Here is an 18,109-nt window from a genome sequence, read left to right as displayed (position 1 = left end):
TAGTCTATTTTGGAGAATAGAACGGCGTGGAGGACAGTTCTGAAATCTTGAAAGTGTAGAAGTGGTTTCATTCTTTTTAGTACCTGCAGTTTATTGAAGCAGTCCTTGGTTGTGTGGTTGATGAATGAATGTTTTTAAATTCAGACGGTTGTCGATTAATACTCCCAGGTCTCTTGCTTTGGTGATAAAGGTGTTAGTGAGTGACCTTTGAGGAGTATCGCTGTCGTCCGGGGAAATGAGGAGGAGTTCAGTCTTAGCTGAATTGAGTTTCAGGTTTAGGTTAGTGAGGAGGAGGTTGATCTCTCGGAGGCAATTTTCCCAGTACTTGAGTGTTTTTAAAATGGATTCTGTTATGGGGATCAGGATTTGCACGTCGTCAGCATAAAGGAAGTGTTTTAGTTTTAGGTTAGTTAGCAGCTGGCACAGTGGAAGGAGGTATATATTGAAGAGAGTGGGGGACAAGGAGGAACCCTGAGGAACTCCTAGTGAGGAATTGATGCGAGGGGACTCTTTATTGTTGATTCTGACTTTATAGCCTCTGTTACTGAGGAACGATTTGAACCATCTGAAGGCCGTTCCTGTTATTCCGATGTCAGATAGTTGGTTGAGGAGGATGGAATGGTTTATGGTGTCGAAAGCCACTGAGAGGTCAAGAAGAATTAGTAAGAAGGTTTATCCTTTGTCCAATCCCATGATGAGGTGGTCTGTTAGAGAGATGAGGAGGGTTTTGGTGCTTAGTGCCTTATGGAATCCGTATTGGGAAGGGTGCAGTATTTTGTAGTCTTCAAGATAATCTGAAAGTTGAGAGTTGACTAATTTTTCCATGATCTTGGCTACAAAAGGTAGATTGGAGATAGGGCGGAAATTGTTGAGTTCCTTTGGATCTAAGTTCGGTTATTTGAGAAGAGGTTTAAGAGAGGCGAGTTTTAGGGCATCTGGGAAGATTCCTTGTGATAGCAGTTTGATATCGGCCAGATGTTTGGAGATGGTGTCAGGTACCAGTAGGAGGTGTTCGCATCTACCCCTATCTAGACGATTGGTTGATCAGGGCTCCTACTCAGCAAACTGCATACCCTTGACTGTAAATGGACTCTAGCGTTCTACCTAGACCGTACAGCTGCCCACAGGAAAAGCACTCAATTGTTTGTCTCTTTTCATTCCATCCAATTGGGGCAGCCTGTGGGTAAGCAGACTCTCTCTCCTCCTGGTTAGCGGACTGCATATCCTTTTGCTATCAGCAAGCAGGCATTCCACTTCAAGACTGTGTTAAAGCACACTCTGTGAGGGCCATGGCGACTTCAGTAGCACAGCTACTCTTGGTGCCGCTTCCTGACATTTGCATGGCTGCCACTTGGTGTTCTCTCCATACCTTTACAGCCCACTATTGCTTGGACAAGGCGGGAAGACAAGATTCTGTCTTCGGCCAATCTGTCCTGCGTTACCTATTTACAACTTGAAGTACCACCACCCTTCCGCCTGCCCATTAGGGTTCAGGATGCCCTCTACCAAATTCTACCCCAGTTGTTGTGCCTGTTGCACGTCTTTGGGTACATTTGGTACATACTCGGACATCCTCAGCTCTGTACTCACCCATATGTGAGGACTACCATCCTGCTTGTCCTGTGAGAAAGCAAATGTTGCTTACCTGTAACAAGTGTTCTCACAGGACAGCAGGATGTTAGTCCTCACAAAACCCACCCGCCACCCCGCAGTGTTGGGTTCGTTACGTTTCTTATTTTATTTTTCGGCACTTCCTGTAGCTTTTTAAACGAGACTGAAGGGGGACCCCTGCTGGCTGCAGGGTTAGTGCCATGCTGGGCATGTCAAAGTTCTAGAAACTTTGGCAAAAGTGTTCCGTGATTGGGCTCCATCCTGTGATGTCACCCATATGCGAGGACTACATCCTGCAGTCCTGGGAGAACACCTGTTACAGGTAAGCAACTCTGCTTTCTAGGTAATTTATTTTATTTATATTCCACTTTTTTGCACTTCAAAGCGGATTACATTTTATCTCTCTGTGAGACCTCTTTATTCCTACTATGACCCTCATTAGAGATTTGTTATACCTCAGTGTCACTGTTTCTGATATTTAAGCCAATCCCTATATAGTCTAGGCCAAGTACTTGTGCGAGGTCGTTTAGCCTTATGCAGGATGCAGCATTGTTCAGAGCTTTGAAATGTGGGTCTTTGTTCAACTACTAGAAACCACCTGTGTGCAGTACTTGTCTCCCAATCTTCCCAAAAGCTGTGTTACATTCCCAGTACAATCTGCAGAGAATACAAATTAACAGGAATTCTTATTTTTGGCACAGTAGAGTCTTTGTATTCCTTTGTGCTTCGAGCTCATTTAGAACTTGTTCTAATTAAGGCAATGGTGCTACGAGTCTTCATTTGCAGTTACCTAGAAACCTGTCCTCCATTTTTATTTCAGCTTCTTATCCCTGTAACCCAGCTGCTGTATTGGCAGTCTTGGGTAGAGGGCCACACACAAAGCTGTTATCCTAAATCTTACCTACTGGTGTTGCTATTATGTGAAAACTGGTTCTTGAAGCTGCCCTGCTGATGAGCAGAAGCCAGACCTGGAGATCAAACCTAGATATTCCATATTGTGATGAGCAACACTACTATTGGGCCAGCAGGGGTTCTATTTTTTTTTTAGTGGATAATATGCTCTTCGTTTTATAGGTCAGATTGATTAATTCCAGTAGAACATTCTCTGAAGGAGTGGCCTTTGAAAGTCACTTCACAAAGGGTTAAGAATTTGTTCTCTAAAGATAGCCAGTTCACCATAGTCATGCACAGGCTTGAACTTTGAAGAGTGCGGAAATGTCACCTGTTTATTTAAAAGGATTGATTATCCGGTTCCAGTAGGGAATGCATTTGTCAGTGCTTTCTAGCGAAGACTTGAATACTCATCTGAGCATATGTGAGAGTTCCCATGTCTCTACAGTTATGACATGCCTCGGTGAAACTAACAACCAGATCAGGGATTGTCTCTTACAGTATGTATATCTGTATAGCACTACATATGTTTAATACTGCTATTATAAATCATTTCTAAAGTGCTAACAGCTCTGTATCCTAAAGCTTTTTTCCACACCCATTTCATAAGATCACTAAAATATCTCTTGAGTTCAGTACAATGCACCTTTCCTAACCCATTATATCTAACACCGAACAGATATCTTTTGAAAGATGGTTTCATAACTTGGGGATGGCACTTGACTTATAAGAACATAAGAACATGCCATACTGGGTCAGACCAAGGGTCCATCAAGCCCAGCATCCTGTTTCCAACAGTGGCCAATCCAGGCCATAAGAACCTGGCAAGACCCAAAAAGTAAGTCTATTCCATGCTACTGATGCTAGTAATAGCAGTGGCTATTTTCTAAGTCAACTTAATTAATAGCAGGTAATGGACTTCTCCTCCAAGAACTTATCCAATCCTTTTTTTAAACACAGCTACACTAACTGCACTAACCACATCCTCTGGCAACAAATTCCAGAGTTTAATTGTGAGTTGAGTGAAAAAGAACTTTCTCCAATTAGTTTTAAATGTGCCCCATGCTAACTTCAAGGAGTGTCCCCCTAGTCTTTCTGTTATCTGAAAGAGTAAACTGATTCACATTAACCCATTCTAGACCTCTCATGATTTTAAACATCTCTATCATATCCCCCCTCAGCCGTCTCTTCTCCAAGCTGAAAAGTCCTAACCTCTTTAGTCTTTCCTCATAGGGAAGCTGTTCCATCCCCTTTATCATTTTGGTCGCCCTTTTCTGTCCCTTCTCCATCACAACTATATCTTTTTTTAGATGCGGCGACCAGAATTGTACACAGTATTCAAGGTGCAGCCTCACCATGGAGCGATACAGAGGCATTATGACATTTTCCGTTTTATTCACCATTCCCTTTCTAATAATTCCCAACATTCTGTTTGCTTTTTTGACTGCCGCAGCACACTGTACCGACGATTTCAATGTGTTATCCACTATGACGCTTAGATCTCTTTCTTGGGTGGTAGCTCTTAATATGGAACCTTATGCCCTCACGTTGCAGTACTTCAGTGATACCATGAAAGCTCTTCCTTTTCTGTAGAGTCGGTGGGGACAAGTCTGTAAACACTGAAATGTTGTGTCCTTCCCATTGCAATTGGTTTTCTCTCCTAGCCGCTTGGTATATCTCTTCCTTCTGGCGAAATTCCCGGTAACAAACAATTATGTCCCGGGGAGCGTTGTTCCTCCTGGCCCCCAGGGCTCTCTGCGCCCTTTCTAGATGTATAGAGTCCGGGTCACAACTCTCCCTATGTTTAAGAAGGAGGTAGCTGCTAATTTTTTGGACCACCGTTGCAGCATCTTTATATTCCTCCAATTCTGGGATCCCCCTGAAACGTAGATTGCAGCGGCGTGACCTGTTCTCCAGATCTTCAAGTTTTTCCTGGCTCAGGTCATGTGCGGACTCCAGCTCTGTGATTTTTTTTTTTTTGTAAGCTTGTCCACGGACACAAATTGTTCCTCCACCTGTGTCTCCACATCATCCACCCTTTGCCCAAGAAGCCCCCATGTCCTGATGAAGCTCTGCAACTATCTGAGACAGTTCAGTCTTGATGCCACCAATGTTTTTATTCAATTCTTCAAACCAATGTGTAAAGTCTGCCTTAGAAATATGCTCATAAGGAGCTGGAGTTGAGAGCGGGGCCTGAGACTCACCGGCCTGAGCGGATTTTTCCAGAGCTGCTCCGGGCGCCATTTTGTCCCTAGTGCTGGTGAGTTTTGAGTCTGCTGCTTCGTAAGAAAATTGCCAAAGGTCCACTGAGCGGCTCGTTTTAGACATCAGAGGAAGGGGGGCTATATCTGCTCCAACGCATCGTCCAAAAGCACCGCGATGACCGTCTGGGTTTGTTTTGGTTTTTTTTAATTTAAGGCTGCTTACCCTTGGTGTGCCCTAGTTGAAAGCCAGGGGCCACGTGTCCTGTAGTCTACAGCACTGGGGGCTGCAATTAGTGGGTCTCCGACCTCGCGCCTAGTCTGCCTGTGCTGACTGTCGTCAGGGAGGCAGCTCTGCTTCTGCCCCCGAAGCCTTATCCGTTGCGCCGTTGGAATCGCTGCTGAAAGCACTTGAAAGTTAGTGTTCCTAAGCGGGAGGGGGGGGGGGGGGATTGTTCGCTGTATACAGCCACGATGGAGAGAGCTGCCGTTCCCGGGCAATCGCTGCTGTGCCGTATATTTAATCAATCACCCCACAAATTTGATATCGGGTCGTCGGAAGTTGTGTTCTGTCTCATCCACCTGTGCAGGCTCGTTTTCGCCTGTAGAAAAGCTTTTTTTTTCGCCGGGGGACCGGGAGGTCCTCGTTCATGCGGCCATTATGCAGGTGACGTCACTTCCTCCCTTAATATGGAACCTAACATTGAGTTGATTTAACCAGTTTAAAAGTTGGTACACACAATAGACCTTCATTGTATGAACAAAAGGGAACACGCTAGTACATATGGCTGTGTATACTAGGTCAATACCAATTTGGTTTTCACAGACACCATAATACAGAATCACTTTTGCTTTCCGGACTCGAAATCCTACATAGGGGGATTTGATTTTTATGCAAATTTATATGTTGATTTCACTTGACATTTCGGTGGCTTTGGATACCATTAATTACAGCATTTTGATTTGCTTACTGAGGCTGATTTAGGAGGTACAGTCTTAAGCTGGTTTCAATCATTGCTTTTAAATAGATTGCAATAAATCACATTGAAAACTGAATCTTTACCATGGCACAATTTACAAACTGGAGTGCCACAGGGCTCCATACTATCAGCTGCCCTGTTTAACCTTTACATGACTCCTCAGTGCCGGCTATTAGCTACTTTGAGTATTTCTTTTAAGCTTTACGCTGATGACATAGTGTGTTTGGGTTTTTTTCACACCAAAATTTTCATGGGCCATCACGTTTCATTTTGCCAGTTTGTCTGTCATCAGCAAGAAGCTGGCTTCATCACAATCAACGCTCCATAAATGTTAAGATGAAAATCCTGATATTAAGTAGATTTCCAATCCCTGATACTCCATCTATATTTCATTTTGGAAGTTATGACATTTCAATCTTTCTATTTGTAATCTAGAAGTAATTCTAGACTCTTCCCTTTCTGTGTATCCCCATGTTAAATCTTTAGTTAGAACCTTTTGTGTATGCTATGTCATCTCAAGCCCCTCCTTGAACCATCAAACTTCCAGACAGTGTTGCACTCACTTATTTTCTTTTCAATTGATTATTGCAATTCTCTGCTCCTTGGTCTCCCAAATATCACAGTTTGTCCACTTTAACTGATACAGAATGCAGTTGCTTGCATATTAACCTGTATAAGTCTACAAGAACACACTACAGCAATATTAAAATCTCTTCACTGGTTACCAATCCACCAATGCATCAAATATAAAGTTGCTGTCGTGTGATAATCTTTTATCACACACAAATGTCCCCTGGCTTAATTCAACCCTGAGAATTCACACCCCAATTCAATCTATTTGTTCTGCTGGTCACAATGGGTTTTTTTAGACATCCCTGCACCTCATGTAGCAACGTCTGACACACATGATAGAGCATTCTGTTTTGCAGGCCCCATCTGGCATGCTCTCCCAACACAAGCGTCTAAGGTCAGTTCAGCCAAAGATTTTAAGAAAGTTCATAAAAATGTCTTATTTGCTAAAGCTTTTGGAGCACTAGTTAACATCTTATTACGGCTTAAGAAAATGTTTATTTTTTAATCTGCAACATCTTTGGTATTCTGTGTGTGTCCTTTTTGTTTTGTGATTATGTATGTACTATTGTTACCTGCCCCAAACTTTGGAGGGCACAGGCTGTAAATATCTTAAATATAAGCAGAACCCTTTCCATGTAGAGCCTTGAAAGTAAGACAAGGGCTTTAAATGTAATTATCACCTTGATGAGAAGCCCTTGTAGATCTCATTGCACTAGGGATATGTGATCGCACATATACACACACACACCTGTCAACAATTGTGCTGCAGAATTTTGAATAAAGTTCGATCCTTTGAATTTTGTTTGGGAATCCCCAACAGCAGCATATGACAATAATCCATCCTTGCTGTGAGAGTTGTTAGGCTCATCCTAGTGAAGTTGACCTTATCAAATAAAGGTCATAGGTGGTGAAGAACACAAAAACCTCATCTCACTAGTCCCAGATATGGGCCTCTGTCATCTTAGAACTGATAATTACTCCAAGACTATAGATCTGATCTTGTATTAGCACAGCAAAACCTTGCAGAGAAGTGGCAGGTTTCCAGTCTTTCATGCTTCATCTCCATACCCATAATGCTTCACTCTTTGCAAGATTGAGCTTTTAACTAACTAGCAGACATCCAACTAGTTATTCCTGTCTGGTTCAAATGAAACTTAGCTTTTTCCACAATCTGATCCTAAAAGAATATGCAGTTGAATGTCATCTGCTGAAAAATGGAAAACCATATACTTTCTAATCATTGCTACCAGCAGCCTCAAATGTTGAATAGCATTGTAGAGAGAGCAGCGAACCTTGTGGCATTCTATATGTAAATAAACAAGGATATTAAAACTTTCCAGCTGCACTCACCCTTTGAAATCTATTGGAAACAATCCAATACCCACCCCAATACAACTATATCAAAAAGCTATCAAATTAGTATTTTATGGTTGTGTTGAAAGCAGCGCTTAGATCTAATAGGGCTAATATAGAATCTATCCCTTTTTCTAAGTACCTCTTCACATCATCTAGTATCATAACCAGGGATGTCTCCATGCTATACTATCTGAATCCAGATTGACATGGATCAAGTCTATTTAGCTCTTCTGAAAGATCTTGGACCACCATTATGGTTTTTTGGGGGTTTTTTTTTCATTTTTAATATTTTTTTGATGATTTTGCTGAATTCTTTAACAATAAAATATTAAACTTAATACAGTCCCAACTTCGTTGACAACACCCAACCCATATGTTTCAGCACAAACGTAAAGTCAAAATAGACAAACTTTGACACCACCTCCACCAAACAAACTACCGCCCAATTTCCAACCTACCCTTCATAGCTAAGATAATCGAAAAAATAGTTCATTTCCAACTTGATGAATACCTTGAAACAAACAACATCCTATCCCCAACACAATATGGATTCAGAAAAAGCCTCAACACTGAGACTCTCCTTCTTTCATTAAATGACACTATACTTAGAGGATTCGACAATGGAAAACAATACCTACTCATACTCCTTGACCTCTCCGCAGCATTTGATACAGTAAAGTATCAAATACTTGTAGAATGTTTGACAGAAATTGGTTTAGCTGACACTACTCTACAATGGTTCATATTCTATCTTTCCAACAGAAGCTACCAAGTATCTTTCAACAATAACATCTCTAAGAAAATTAACTTCAATACTGGAGTTCCACAAGGCTCAGCATTATCTGCCACTCTGTTCAACATATACCTTTTACCCATTTGCCAGCTACTAAATGATCTTCAAATCACCCACTTCCTCTACGCAGATGATATACAACTTCTAATTCCCATCAAAAACTCCATTGACGGGGAGCTGCATTGAGGAGAGACGCACTGTGAAACCTTTAGCGCATTGAGAGCTGCCCGGCCAAGAGGGACGCTGCTTCGGAGGAACGGAGATCAGCCCCGCCTACTTGTGACGACATCTAAGCGCCGCTGGCTCATATTTAAACTGGAGGACAGCGTCGCGCAGCTGCCGGCGTGCCAAAGGGGCGCGCCCCTGGGAGAGTTTGAGTTGAGATCTCGCTCCTTGGATAGAGTGAAAACTTGAATGGGGAAAAAAGAGGAAGGCTAGGATGGCGATCTCGACACCAACTAGAAGAGAGGTAACCGGACCAAGGGACCAACACCTCATTAGGAGGGTAAGTCAGACCATCAGAGAGGTCATTCCAGACATCTTTCTCCTCGGGTTCCTCTGTCAGTCCCGCCGCTAACCAGTTACCCGATGTATCCTCTGGGAATAATGGGGCCAGTAGAGACTCTGACCCCCAAATAGTGGCATTAACATCGCCTGATCCGAGAGCCCGAACACCAGCGATGCAGGATGGGTCGTCTTCTATTAATGGGAGAGGAAATGAATTGCCTGGTAACCAGTTTGAATTAACTGATGAAGTAGCCCCACAGATAACATCACCCTGGTTGATGTGTGGAAGGTGGTCACTAAAATGGAAAGGATGCTATCCTTTACCATGGCTCAATCCACCAACCTGGCTGCGGAAACTAAGAAAAGTTTGGAGGATCACAGTAAAAGAATCACTCATCTGGAGACTCTGAGTGAATCCAACTCCTCTCAAGTTGCAACGTTACAAGCTACTAGTGTTGCATCCATAAAGGACTCTTTAATTATTTATAAAAAATTAGAGGGTTTTGAAAATGTTTTAAGGAGGAAAAATTTAAGGTTCTTGAATTTTCCATGTATTAGATTGTTATCGGCCCAAGAATTATTTAATAAGTATGTTAAAGAAATTTTGGGTATAACTAAGGAGTTAATTATTCCAAGATGTATTATTTACCTGTTAAGAAAAGAGATGCATCAACCCCCGAAGGGGGGATTGATATTTTGTCACCAGTTAGTCCTAATTTAACTGCTTTTCTTGAGACCTCTATGGATGACATTCAAACAAGATCCACTTTGTTAGTGGTGTTTAGCTTGGAGAATGAGAAAAATCTTGTTCTCCAAAATTACTTCAGAAATAAGGAAATTATGTTCTGTGGTCAGAAAATTCAAATTTTTCCGGATGTTTCCAAAGACACCCAGCTGAGACGGAAACAGTTTCTGAATCTGAGACAGAGAGTGTTGTCCTTAGGGGCTACTTTTTATCGCAAATTCCCATGTAAGTGTTTAATCACTTTTCAAAAGAACAAATTTGTATTTCTGGAACCATCTCATTTGGAATCTTTTCTTGTAGATAAGGGTGGATAGGCAGTGTAGACCGCCTTCCATATTGCAGGATATAACTGGATAAATAATGGCCTTCTCCTAGTATATTCATGTATATTATGAAATTTTTTCCTTTAGAATTTTCCTGTTAAGGCTCCCCATTAAGTGGGCTAGTTATTGAATTTGCATGATAATAAGGGGTAAAGTATTATTTGTTTATATTATTGATGCTGTGAATCAATATTTTCTTATTTCTTTTTTGCATTTGAATAAATGTTGATGACCCTATTAGGTATGTGCGCGGGATACAGAAAGTAAAATATGCAGCCAAGCCGCACATTTTACTTTCATAAATTAGCGCCGACCCAAAGGCAGGCGCTAATTTCTTCCGGCACCGAGAGTGCACAGAAAAGCAGTAAAAACTGCTTTTCTGTGCACCCTCTGACTTAATATCATGGCGATATTAAGTCAGAGGTCCTGAAGAGTAAAAAAAAAAAAATTTTAAATTCGGCCCGGATGCTCAATTTTGCCGGCGTCCGGTTTCCGAGCTCGTGGCTGTCAGCAGGCTCAAGAACTGACGCCAGCAAAATTGAGCATCGGCTGTCAAACCCGCTGACAGCCACCGCTCCAGGCTAAAAGGAGGCGCAATGGACGCGCTAGTGTCCCTAGCGCCTCTTTTTGCACGATTCTACCACCGGGCCTCATTTGCATACTGTATCGCGCGTGCCGGGAGAGCGGGCGTTCGTCCGCTCTCCCGCGTTTTTACTGAATCAGCCTGAAGGTTTGCAGTATACTTTCTCCAACTTCAAAAATTAGAATCCTTTTTTAAATCCACAGTCTGGGATAGATCAAACCCATGTGGATCTCCATGTCTCTGGTTTGTCAAGCAAATTTGTGCATATATAAATATTTGGGCTAGCTGTTACAGATCTCATCATGCCTGTTTGAGCTCTTTTCTTTTTTGCAAAATTAATTTATATTTTACAATAAAATCTATTAAATCACACCTTTACTGTTGGGTTTTTAGTTAAATTTTAGAAAAGAAATTTGTTTTGAGAGGTTTTTTTTTTTTTTAAATTACATTTAAGCTTGCTTGCATGGTATTATATGCCACATGTTCCAGTCTGGTGTGCTACTGCTAGCTAAGAATGAAAGTGTTCCCTCTTAGTTTTTGAAGATCCTGGAAGCACTAATATTTCATATAAGACTTCATAGAGAGGTGTTGGGGAAGGAATGGGCTTTGTGCATTTGGACAGAAACAAAGTACTCCAGGAAACCAACTGTTTGTATATTCTGAAAAGAAATTGCAATAATTAGCAGAAAGTAAGTAGTTCCTAGATCGTGTGCTTTGTATAAGATAAACATTTAAAGCACTGTTTGCTGGATTGTTGACTGTTTCTCTTGTTTTGAATTGCAGCCAGAGAACAGCAGCCCAGAAAACTCTCTCTATGATCTTGCAGCTGTTGTTGTTCATCATGGCTCAGGGTAAGTACATCTGAAGAGTGCCCTTTGGACTACTGAGGCACCCATTTGTCTTCTGGGACACCCATGTTCACGGATTTGATTGGAATAGAAGTGTTTGCAAACTAAGGTGCCCAGCCTGTAGACAGGACTTTTAAGATTACCTAAAGATATGCTTGTCTATCCCACAGCTCTGCTCTGCAGCAAGTACATCCACTCTTAAGCGACATGCTAATTACTTTTCCTTATGCTTTCATATGCGCTATCTGGAAATAGCAGAAAAAGAATTGATAATTAAGTTCATGATTAAAACTGCACAGGAGGAGGGGAAATTTTAAAAACTGGTACTTTGCTTACAGGCGCACAAGAACATTTTTAAATGTGCGGGCTAAGAAGGTTTAGATCATTCCCAGTTAGTTCCTGTTTCACTGGTGCAGTTCTAGTGGTCGAATTGGTCCTGGAGAAAACTAGATTCTTAGTAGAGTCTGATGCTTTTTCTTGAGCTGACATAAGAATAAGCAAAAGACCATAGTGCATGAGTTTCAGGAGCACATGGGTCCTTTTCCCAGGTGACAGCAAGGCAATGAGGGAAGGAAGCATTCAGAGAGACATTTCTGTGAAGATAGGGGTGTGGTATTCCCACAATAGGAGCCTTCAGGAGATGACATCTACAAGGAAGCCACTTTTAATCCTCTGCTGAATTTTAATATTGCCAAAATGTAATTTACTGTCTATTTATCCCAATTCTTAATTTTGTGTAGCTCAAGAAAATAGCCTAAAAACAATACATGAAAGATAAGTCAGACAGTTGTTTAAAATAAAAAAAAAAAAAAAAAAAAAAGGAAGTGGCTGCAATGGTGCCGGATGTGACTTTTCATCTCCCCTCCCCCCCCCCCCCCTCTTTTGTTTGTGTGTTTACTGTACAGTGTGGGCTCCGGACATTACACAGCTTATGCAACTCATGAAAGTCGCTGGTTCCATTTCAATGACAGTACTGTAACACTGACAGAAGAGGAGACGGTGGTGAAAGCCAAGGCCTATATCCTCTTCTATGTGGAGCGCCAGGCCAAATCAACATCGGAGAAACTTTAATACCTCTTAAGTCCACCAGACAGCAAACATTTCCAATATTTCCATAAATACTTGATCAAAGACTATTAATTTCATAGTGCACTTTTCAGCTTCGTATTTTGAGTTTTGTTTTGTTGTGTCATTGTACGTTTTCAGTGTTAAACATGGAGAGATGCATGTCTTTTGTGTGTTTTTCATTTCGTACCAGAGAACCTCAGCAGTGTTTTGGTTTGCTGCTTTAGTTGATAACTCTGTTTTATACATATAGTTCTATGAACTATTTAGTCATATTTGACTCTTGTATGCTGTTTTCCGTTCTCTTGTAAGGCACATTTACATCGGAGAAAGTTTTTTTTTTTAATTTATCTTTCCTTATGCTCCCATCACAGGATAAAGACTGCTCTTAATTATGAAGAGCAATAGAAATCCATGCTGCTTTCTCACAACTATTACCTGGTTACTCAGGTTCAATCTCTTGAAATCAAGAGAATTACTTGCGCGTTTTGCTTATTTGGCCTCATGTGATGAAAAATAATGAGCCCTTAATTATTCTCTGCCTTCAGAAAGTTGGAAATGTCTCATTTAGACCAGAGATTTGCTGCTATCATTTTGTATCAAGACTGCCACCATTGAAGCTTTGTAAATAAAGTTCTGGGCCAGTAGTATTAGTACTGCCAAATAAATGGAATACATTTTGTGACCTGCAGAAATGAGAGCTGCAAGAAATCAATTTGCCCTTACCCACAATATCATTCTTGTAATTCTTGGGGACTTGGGGTATTGAGGATTGTCGCTGAATGATTCAGCTGGTAGGAAATAACGGGTCCCTTGCCACCAAAGGAATTTTCCTATATAGTACCTGCAAGAGAAATCCTCAGTGATTGGCTCTTATACTACAAAAGAGAGAAATTGCATTAATGTTCATAAGTGGATAATCAGCTCTTGAGATTTCTTTGTTAGAAGCTCCAATCAATATTTAGCTGTTGAATGAAAAGTTATAGGATGTTTCTGCATGTTTTGAGCGTAGGAACATAGAGGTCTAAAGCAAAGCAACCTGTTTGCAGTTATGGTGCTATGCCTTTACAGACAAACACATGCTTATTAAGTCTGTGGTTTATATGCTTTGAGTTTTGTTTTATTTTGGAGGGGGAAGGGTAGAGGACAGAATGGTGCTTGAGACACAGACTTCAAATTCCAGATTTGCACGTCCAGGCATTGGGAATTTTCCTCCTTTTTTCATTTCTAGAATTGACTGAAAAAAGCAAAGGTTTCTTTCACCTAAAGCCTTAGACTTCTTATTAGAGGCATGCACTTCTGGTTTGCATCTTTTGGAATTAATCTTGCTGCTTGTCAGTATTCTTGGCTGTGGAAATACTATTACCATATGTTTTTAGTCAGTCCCCTTCTCTTCTCATCTACCAAAGAAAGGGAGATGAACCTTAAGTAAAATATGAATAGTCCGTTATGAGTACAACTTTGAAATTCCTAGAAAAGTTTGCATAAAACTACAGAAATGTTTAGTGATACTGCTATGGATTAAATATACTGCAATAAAATTAAGCAGCAACTTTAAGTCCTAGATGCTAACTCCAGTATACTCTCCAAGCATAAAGCTTTATACATTCCTTTGTGCTGCTTTGCTATTAATTTAGAATATATAATTGTAATTCAAGGGGGTACCTTTTGCCATACTGAGTATTTTATATTGCAATGAAAACCAGTTGAGACAATATACAACACTTTGCATACAAAATAAACCTGCGAGATGTAATTGGATGTTTTGAAGGTTATATCTTTTTTGGACCAACAGAACATGTTTTTAAAACACAGGTATCCTTGCATGTTAGCTTTTGAGGCCTCATAGTTCTTGTCTGTCTGCAAGGACAGGGTTGGAGGTAACACATGAAGGGAAGGTTTGAGGGGAAAACCGGGGAGAGTCCTAGCATGCAGACAGCACTTCCAGTCCCCGATGTAGTAAGATGTGCTCAGCAGTGTGTGCATTTTTTACATCTGATTTAAGAAGCAATTTAGCACTCCCTCCATACAAATCGCATGTTAATCAATATATTCGCTTTTATTCCCCAATGCAGAGAGGTGTGTAGGCTTAACTGATGGTTTCTTAATGCTGGAAATTTAACTCCTGGTCAGAGGTGCGTAAAGCTTCTGGAGTTAGTGGTAATCTATGGAGCTGAACCTAAAGTTCATGATGTGGAGGTCCTGTATTCAGGATTTATGTGCATAATACTTGATTTGTACATATCATGTTTTATGTGCAGAGAACTTTGTTTTGTGTACACGTTTTTGAGTAAGTGCGCTCTTTTTAACTCCTAATGCATTAGCATACCATGCACTTGCTGCATCGAGTTAAAGGTAACTTTTTTTTCTTAGTTTTTATTTACACAATAAAAAAAAACCAACTCGGAGCACATTTTTCACTCGTGTCTTATTACGTCACGCTCTCAGGTAAGTGATGCAAAATCCCAGAGTATATTACTAATACAGAACAAGCAAGGTTCAAACTGTGCTAAAGTCACTGATGCACGCTAGTATACAGTCACAGTATTTTAGCTTCTACCTCCATTGAAAATTAAAACATTTCTGCCTCACTAATTTTGGGAAGGGTAGTGCTCATTATGGAAATTGTATTTTTTGTAAATTTGAGGTGGTTTATGTCTTTACAAGTATTTGGCTATCAGCTGACTTGAACATTTCATTCTTTCAGGCTGAGTTATAAATGCTTCATTAATTTTCTTATATTTTAAAAAGTTTTCCTTTAATTTTAGAACTTACAAGAAATTGACAACATTTTTAATATCTGTAGTCTAACACAAAACATGTCAAACTTTTTAAAAGTTTAGCCATGCCTGTAGACATGCTATATATAGATACGTTTTCCCCATAGATAAACTATAGGAGAAACCCCTTACTACATCTGGCCTTGTATAGAGTCCATGATTTTCTCCAAATTATGCCATAAATAAAATACAATCTTAATAATAACAATCAAGAGATGGTCATCTGGACAGCAATATATAAAGGGGAAGAGTAGATAATGTAGAAGTTTGCCTCAGTCTGTTCTAGTAAATCCTGCTTTAAAAAAAAACAAAACAAAAGGGCTTTCATTTTGGTTCATTAAGTCAAGTGATACTGTTGTGTGCCTTTCAGAGCACCATTGATGTAAATGTGCCTTTTATTTCTGTGTATACTAATTGTATTCCGTTTGTAATCCCAGCATAGTTGTTTGATTTTTTTTTTTTTTCACCTGTTTGGTTGCACTTCATTGTTTGGGGGGGTTTTTTTCCAGCTAGCCTAACCAGACTTTGCCAGTAGTGTGCTTAGTGACCAGTTTTAGATGTACCATTCAACATGAAAAATTAATTTTTATTATTTTTTTTGCTGCTTAAATAGGCTGATTCTTTTTACAGGTTGTGGAGAACAATGTGCTTATCTGGGAGAAAATAATGTATTTTATCTTCAGTATGTATAGAGCACCCTAAAACAGGGCACTTTTACAATCTGTTAAATTCATAGGGCTGTTTCATACCACATAAGTTTCCTTATTTTCTTACCCTGATGCGATCCACATATTTATCAGGAGCATTCTAAATTATGGCATAATGTATAGATTTAAGGAACTCAAGGTCACTTGAATATATGGAATTAGAAATTTAGATGATATACAGTAGATCTTTGAAAACTTATATTTGCAATATTGTCCTAATTTTGCAAATGGAGAGGTCCATGTTGTGATTTGAGTCTTAAGACTCAATGGTACTGAGTCATAAGTCCATTGTAAGTTGCTTTCAGGAATGAATTTGTGTAAGCCTTTCTTTTTAAAGATTAACTGTTGATAGATTACTACTTGTGATTGCATTTGAAAATGGTAGACATTTTGTTGTAGAATAAATAATACCCCAAGGATGCTGATAGATAAATAGAAAAAATAACTAGGTTGTGTGACTCTCCCTCCACCACCACTCCTCTGTTTCCATATATGTTGTAGGTCAGGATTCCATCATTCCTTTTTTCCTGGACCTAGTTGGCACATGGCCCAGGGGTGAGATCCTTTTTAAAGGGAGGGAAGGGCCTAAGATTTGAAGAACTAAGAGACCAGTATGCATAGTCACTAGATTTAATCTTTATCCACAACATTCATTTCCTGTATACTAACTGTAGCCAGCCCTTCCCTGACTACCTGTATTATCCTCTTTCTCTTAGAACCTACGTTGCCTCTGATGGACCATACCTTCTGAGGCTTTATAGTGGAGTCCACTGTCTTAGCCTTATCTTTATGCTTGATGAAACTACAATAGAACTGTTGGGTGGCTTTTTTTCATTTTCTTTTTGCTGTATTGCTTTTGCAAATCACTAGTGATCTAACCAGCACAATGAAATAAAAAGTATGCTGGTGCACCAAGACAAATTTAAAAGGTGGTGTTGGAGTGACTAGAAAAGAGGACCAATACAGGGTAAACGTGGATCCAGATAGACTGGAGAAGTAATATAAGAAAACCTCTGAGGTTTATATTCAAGAGTGTGCGAGCAAGTATGTTTACTGAATAAAATTATGCATGTAACTTTATCCTAATATTCAATAGGACTTACCTGGATAAGTCTGCCACTGAATATTCCCAGATAAAATTACATACGTACCTCTAGTATAGGTATTCTTGTTATCAGACCTATCTGGGTAATCTTCCATGTGTAACATGATAAAGTATTTACATATCTGGATTTTTAAAGTCTACTTTCTGAAGGAAAAGAAAATTTATGAAATCATTGTATATGTGTGTGTGTGGTTCCCCCCAAAAAAAACAACGTTTTTTGTTTGGTGTCGTTTTCACACCAAAATTTCAGAACATGTGAGGGGGGAATATGAGGATTTGGACAGGGTCCTTCTTTATGGATCCATATATACGTGTGGATGCAGACATTCGTGTGTGTCTCAGATAGTAGGCTCTCTTAGTTTTGGGTGGAACTTCTTGTTATTTACTAATACATTTTATTTTTCTTTCAAGTTGGCATGAATCCACCATAACGTGTGGGTGTTGTTATCTAATGGCACTGACATTTACCTAGATCTCGGAGCTAAGTAAAAATTTTACTGATCATGCATGGGCATTTCTGCACATACACTCACTCACTCTTTGACTCTCTCTCTCTCCCTTTTGCGCCCCTTAGTCTTTCTTCATCTGAGGTATCGCATGAACTTGTTCCCAGTTTCCTTTTTTAAGATTTTGTTTGGGCCAGTTTTTGGCCTGATTCTGATTTGTTGCAACTTTTTTGTTTTTGCCAGTGCGTCAGCCCCAATTAAAAAAGAAAATGGAAAAGCCTGAGGCCAAGTAGACTGGTCATAAGTTTTAAGGCCTGCAATTTATGGTTGCCAGTTCATTAGATACACATTTTGTTGGCTATCACTTCCTGGGCCTGGCTCATGAGAGTCATCTCCATTTTTGGTAGGATTATCACCCAGAATGCAACAGTACTATACCAGGAAAACTGAGGCCCTACGGAAGGGTTAGAGCTTGAAGATGTGCTTGAAGATGTGCAAGGGTAGAGCAGCGGAGCCATTCTTCTAGAAGTAAGGCATCTACTAAATCTCAACTTAAGCCAAGACTGCATTCTTCTCTCTCCCCTGCTTTCCCACA

The 18,109-nt window shown here is 40.1% G+C and overlaps 1 protein-coding gene across 1 annotated transcript in view; it reads left to right on the top strand.

Annotated features, from left to right (window-relative positions):
- Positions 1 to 17,483, top strand: part of USP3 (ubiquitin specific peptidase 3) — a 122,326-nt gene extending 104,843 nt beyond the window's left edge. The window contains exons 14-15 of the mRNA XM_029575775.1: positions 11,347 to 11,414; positions 12,317 to 17,483. Coding sequence (XP_029431635.1) covers positions 11,347 to 11,414; positions 12,317 to 12,482 — 234 coding nt within the window. The 3' untranslated portion in view covers positions 12,483 to 17,483. The remainder of the gene's footprint in view (positions 1 to 11,346; positions 11,415 to 12,316) is intronic.
- Positions 17,484 to 18,109: the final 626 nt, after the last annotated feature.

The sequence above is a fragment of the Rhinatrema bivittatum genome, chromosome 13, assembly GCF_901001135.1.
Source record: "Rhinatrema bivittatum chromosome 13, aRhiBiv1.1, whole genome shotgun sequence".
Classification (NCBI taxonomy): domain Eukaryota; kingdom Metazoa; phylum Chordata; class Amphibia; order Gymnophiona; family Rhinatrematidae; genus Rhinatrema; species Rhinatrema bivittatum.
Note: the sequence above shows the minus strand (reverse complement) of the source record. Positions and strands in the feature narration are given on the sequence as shown.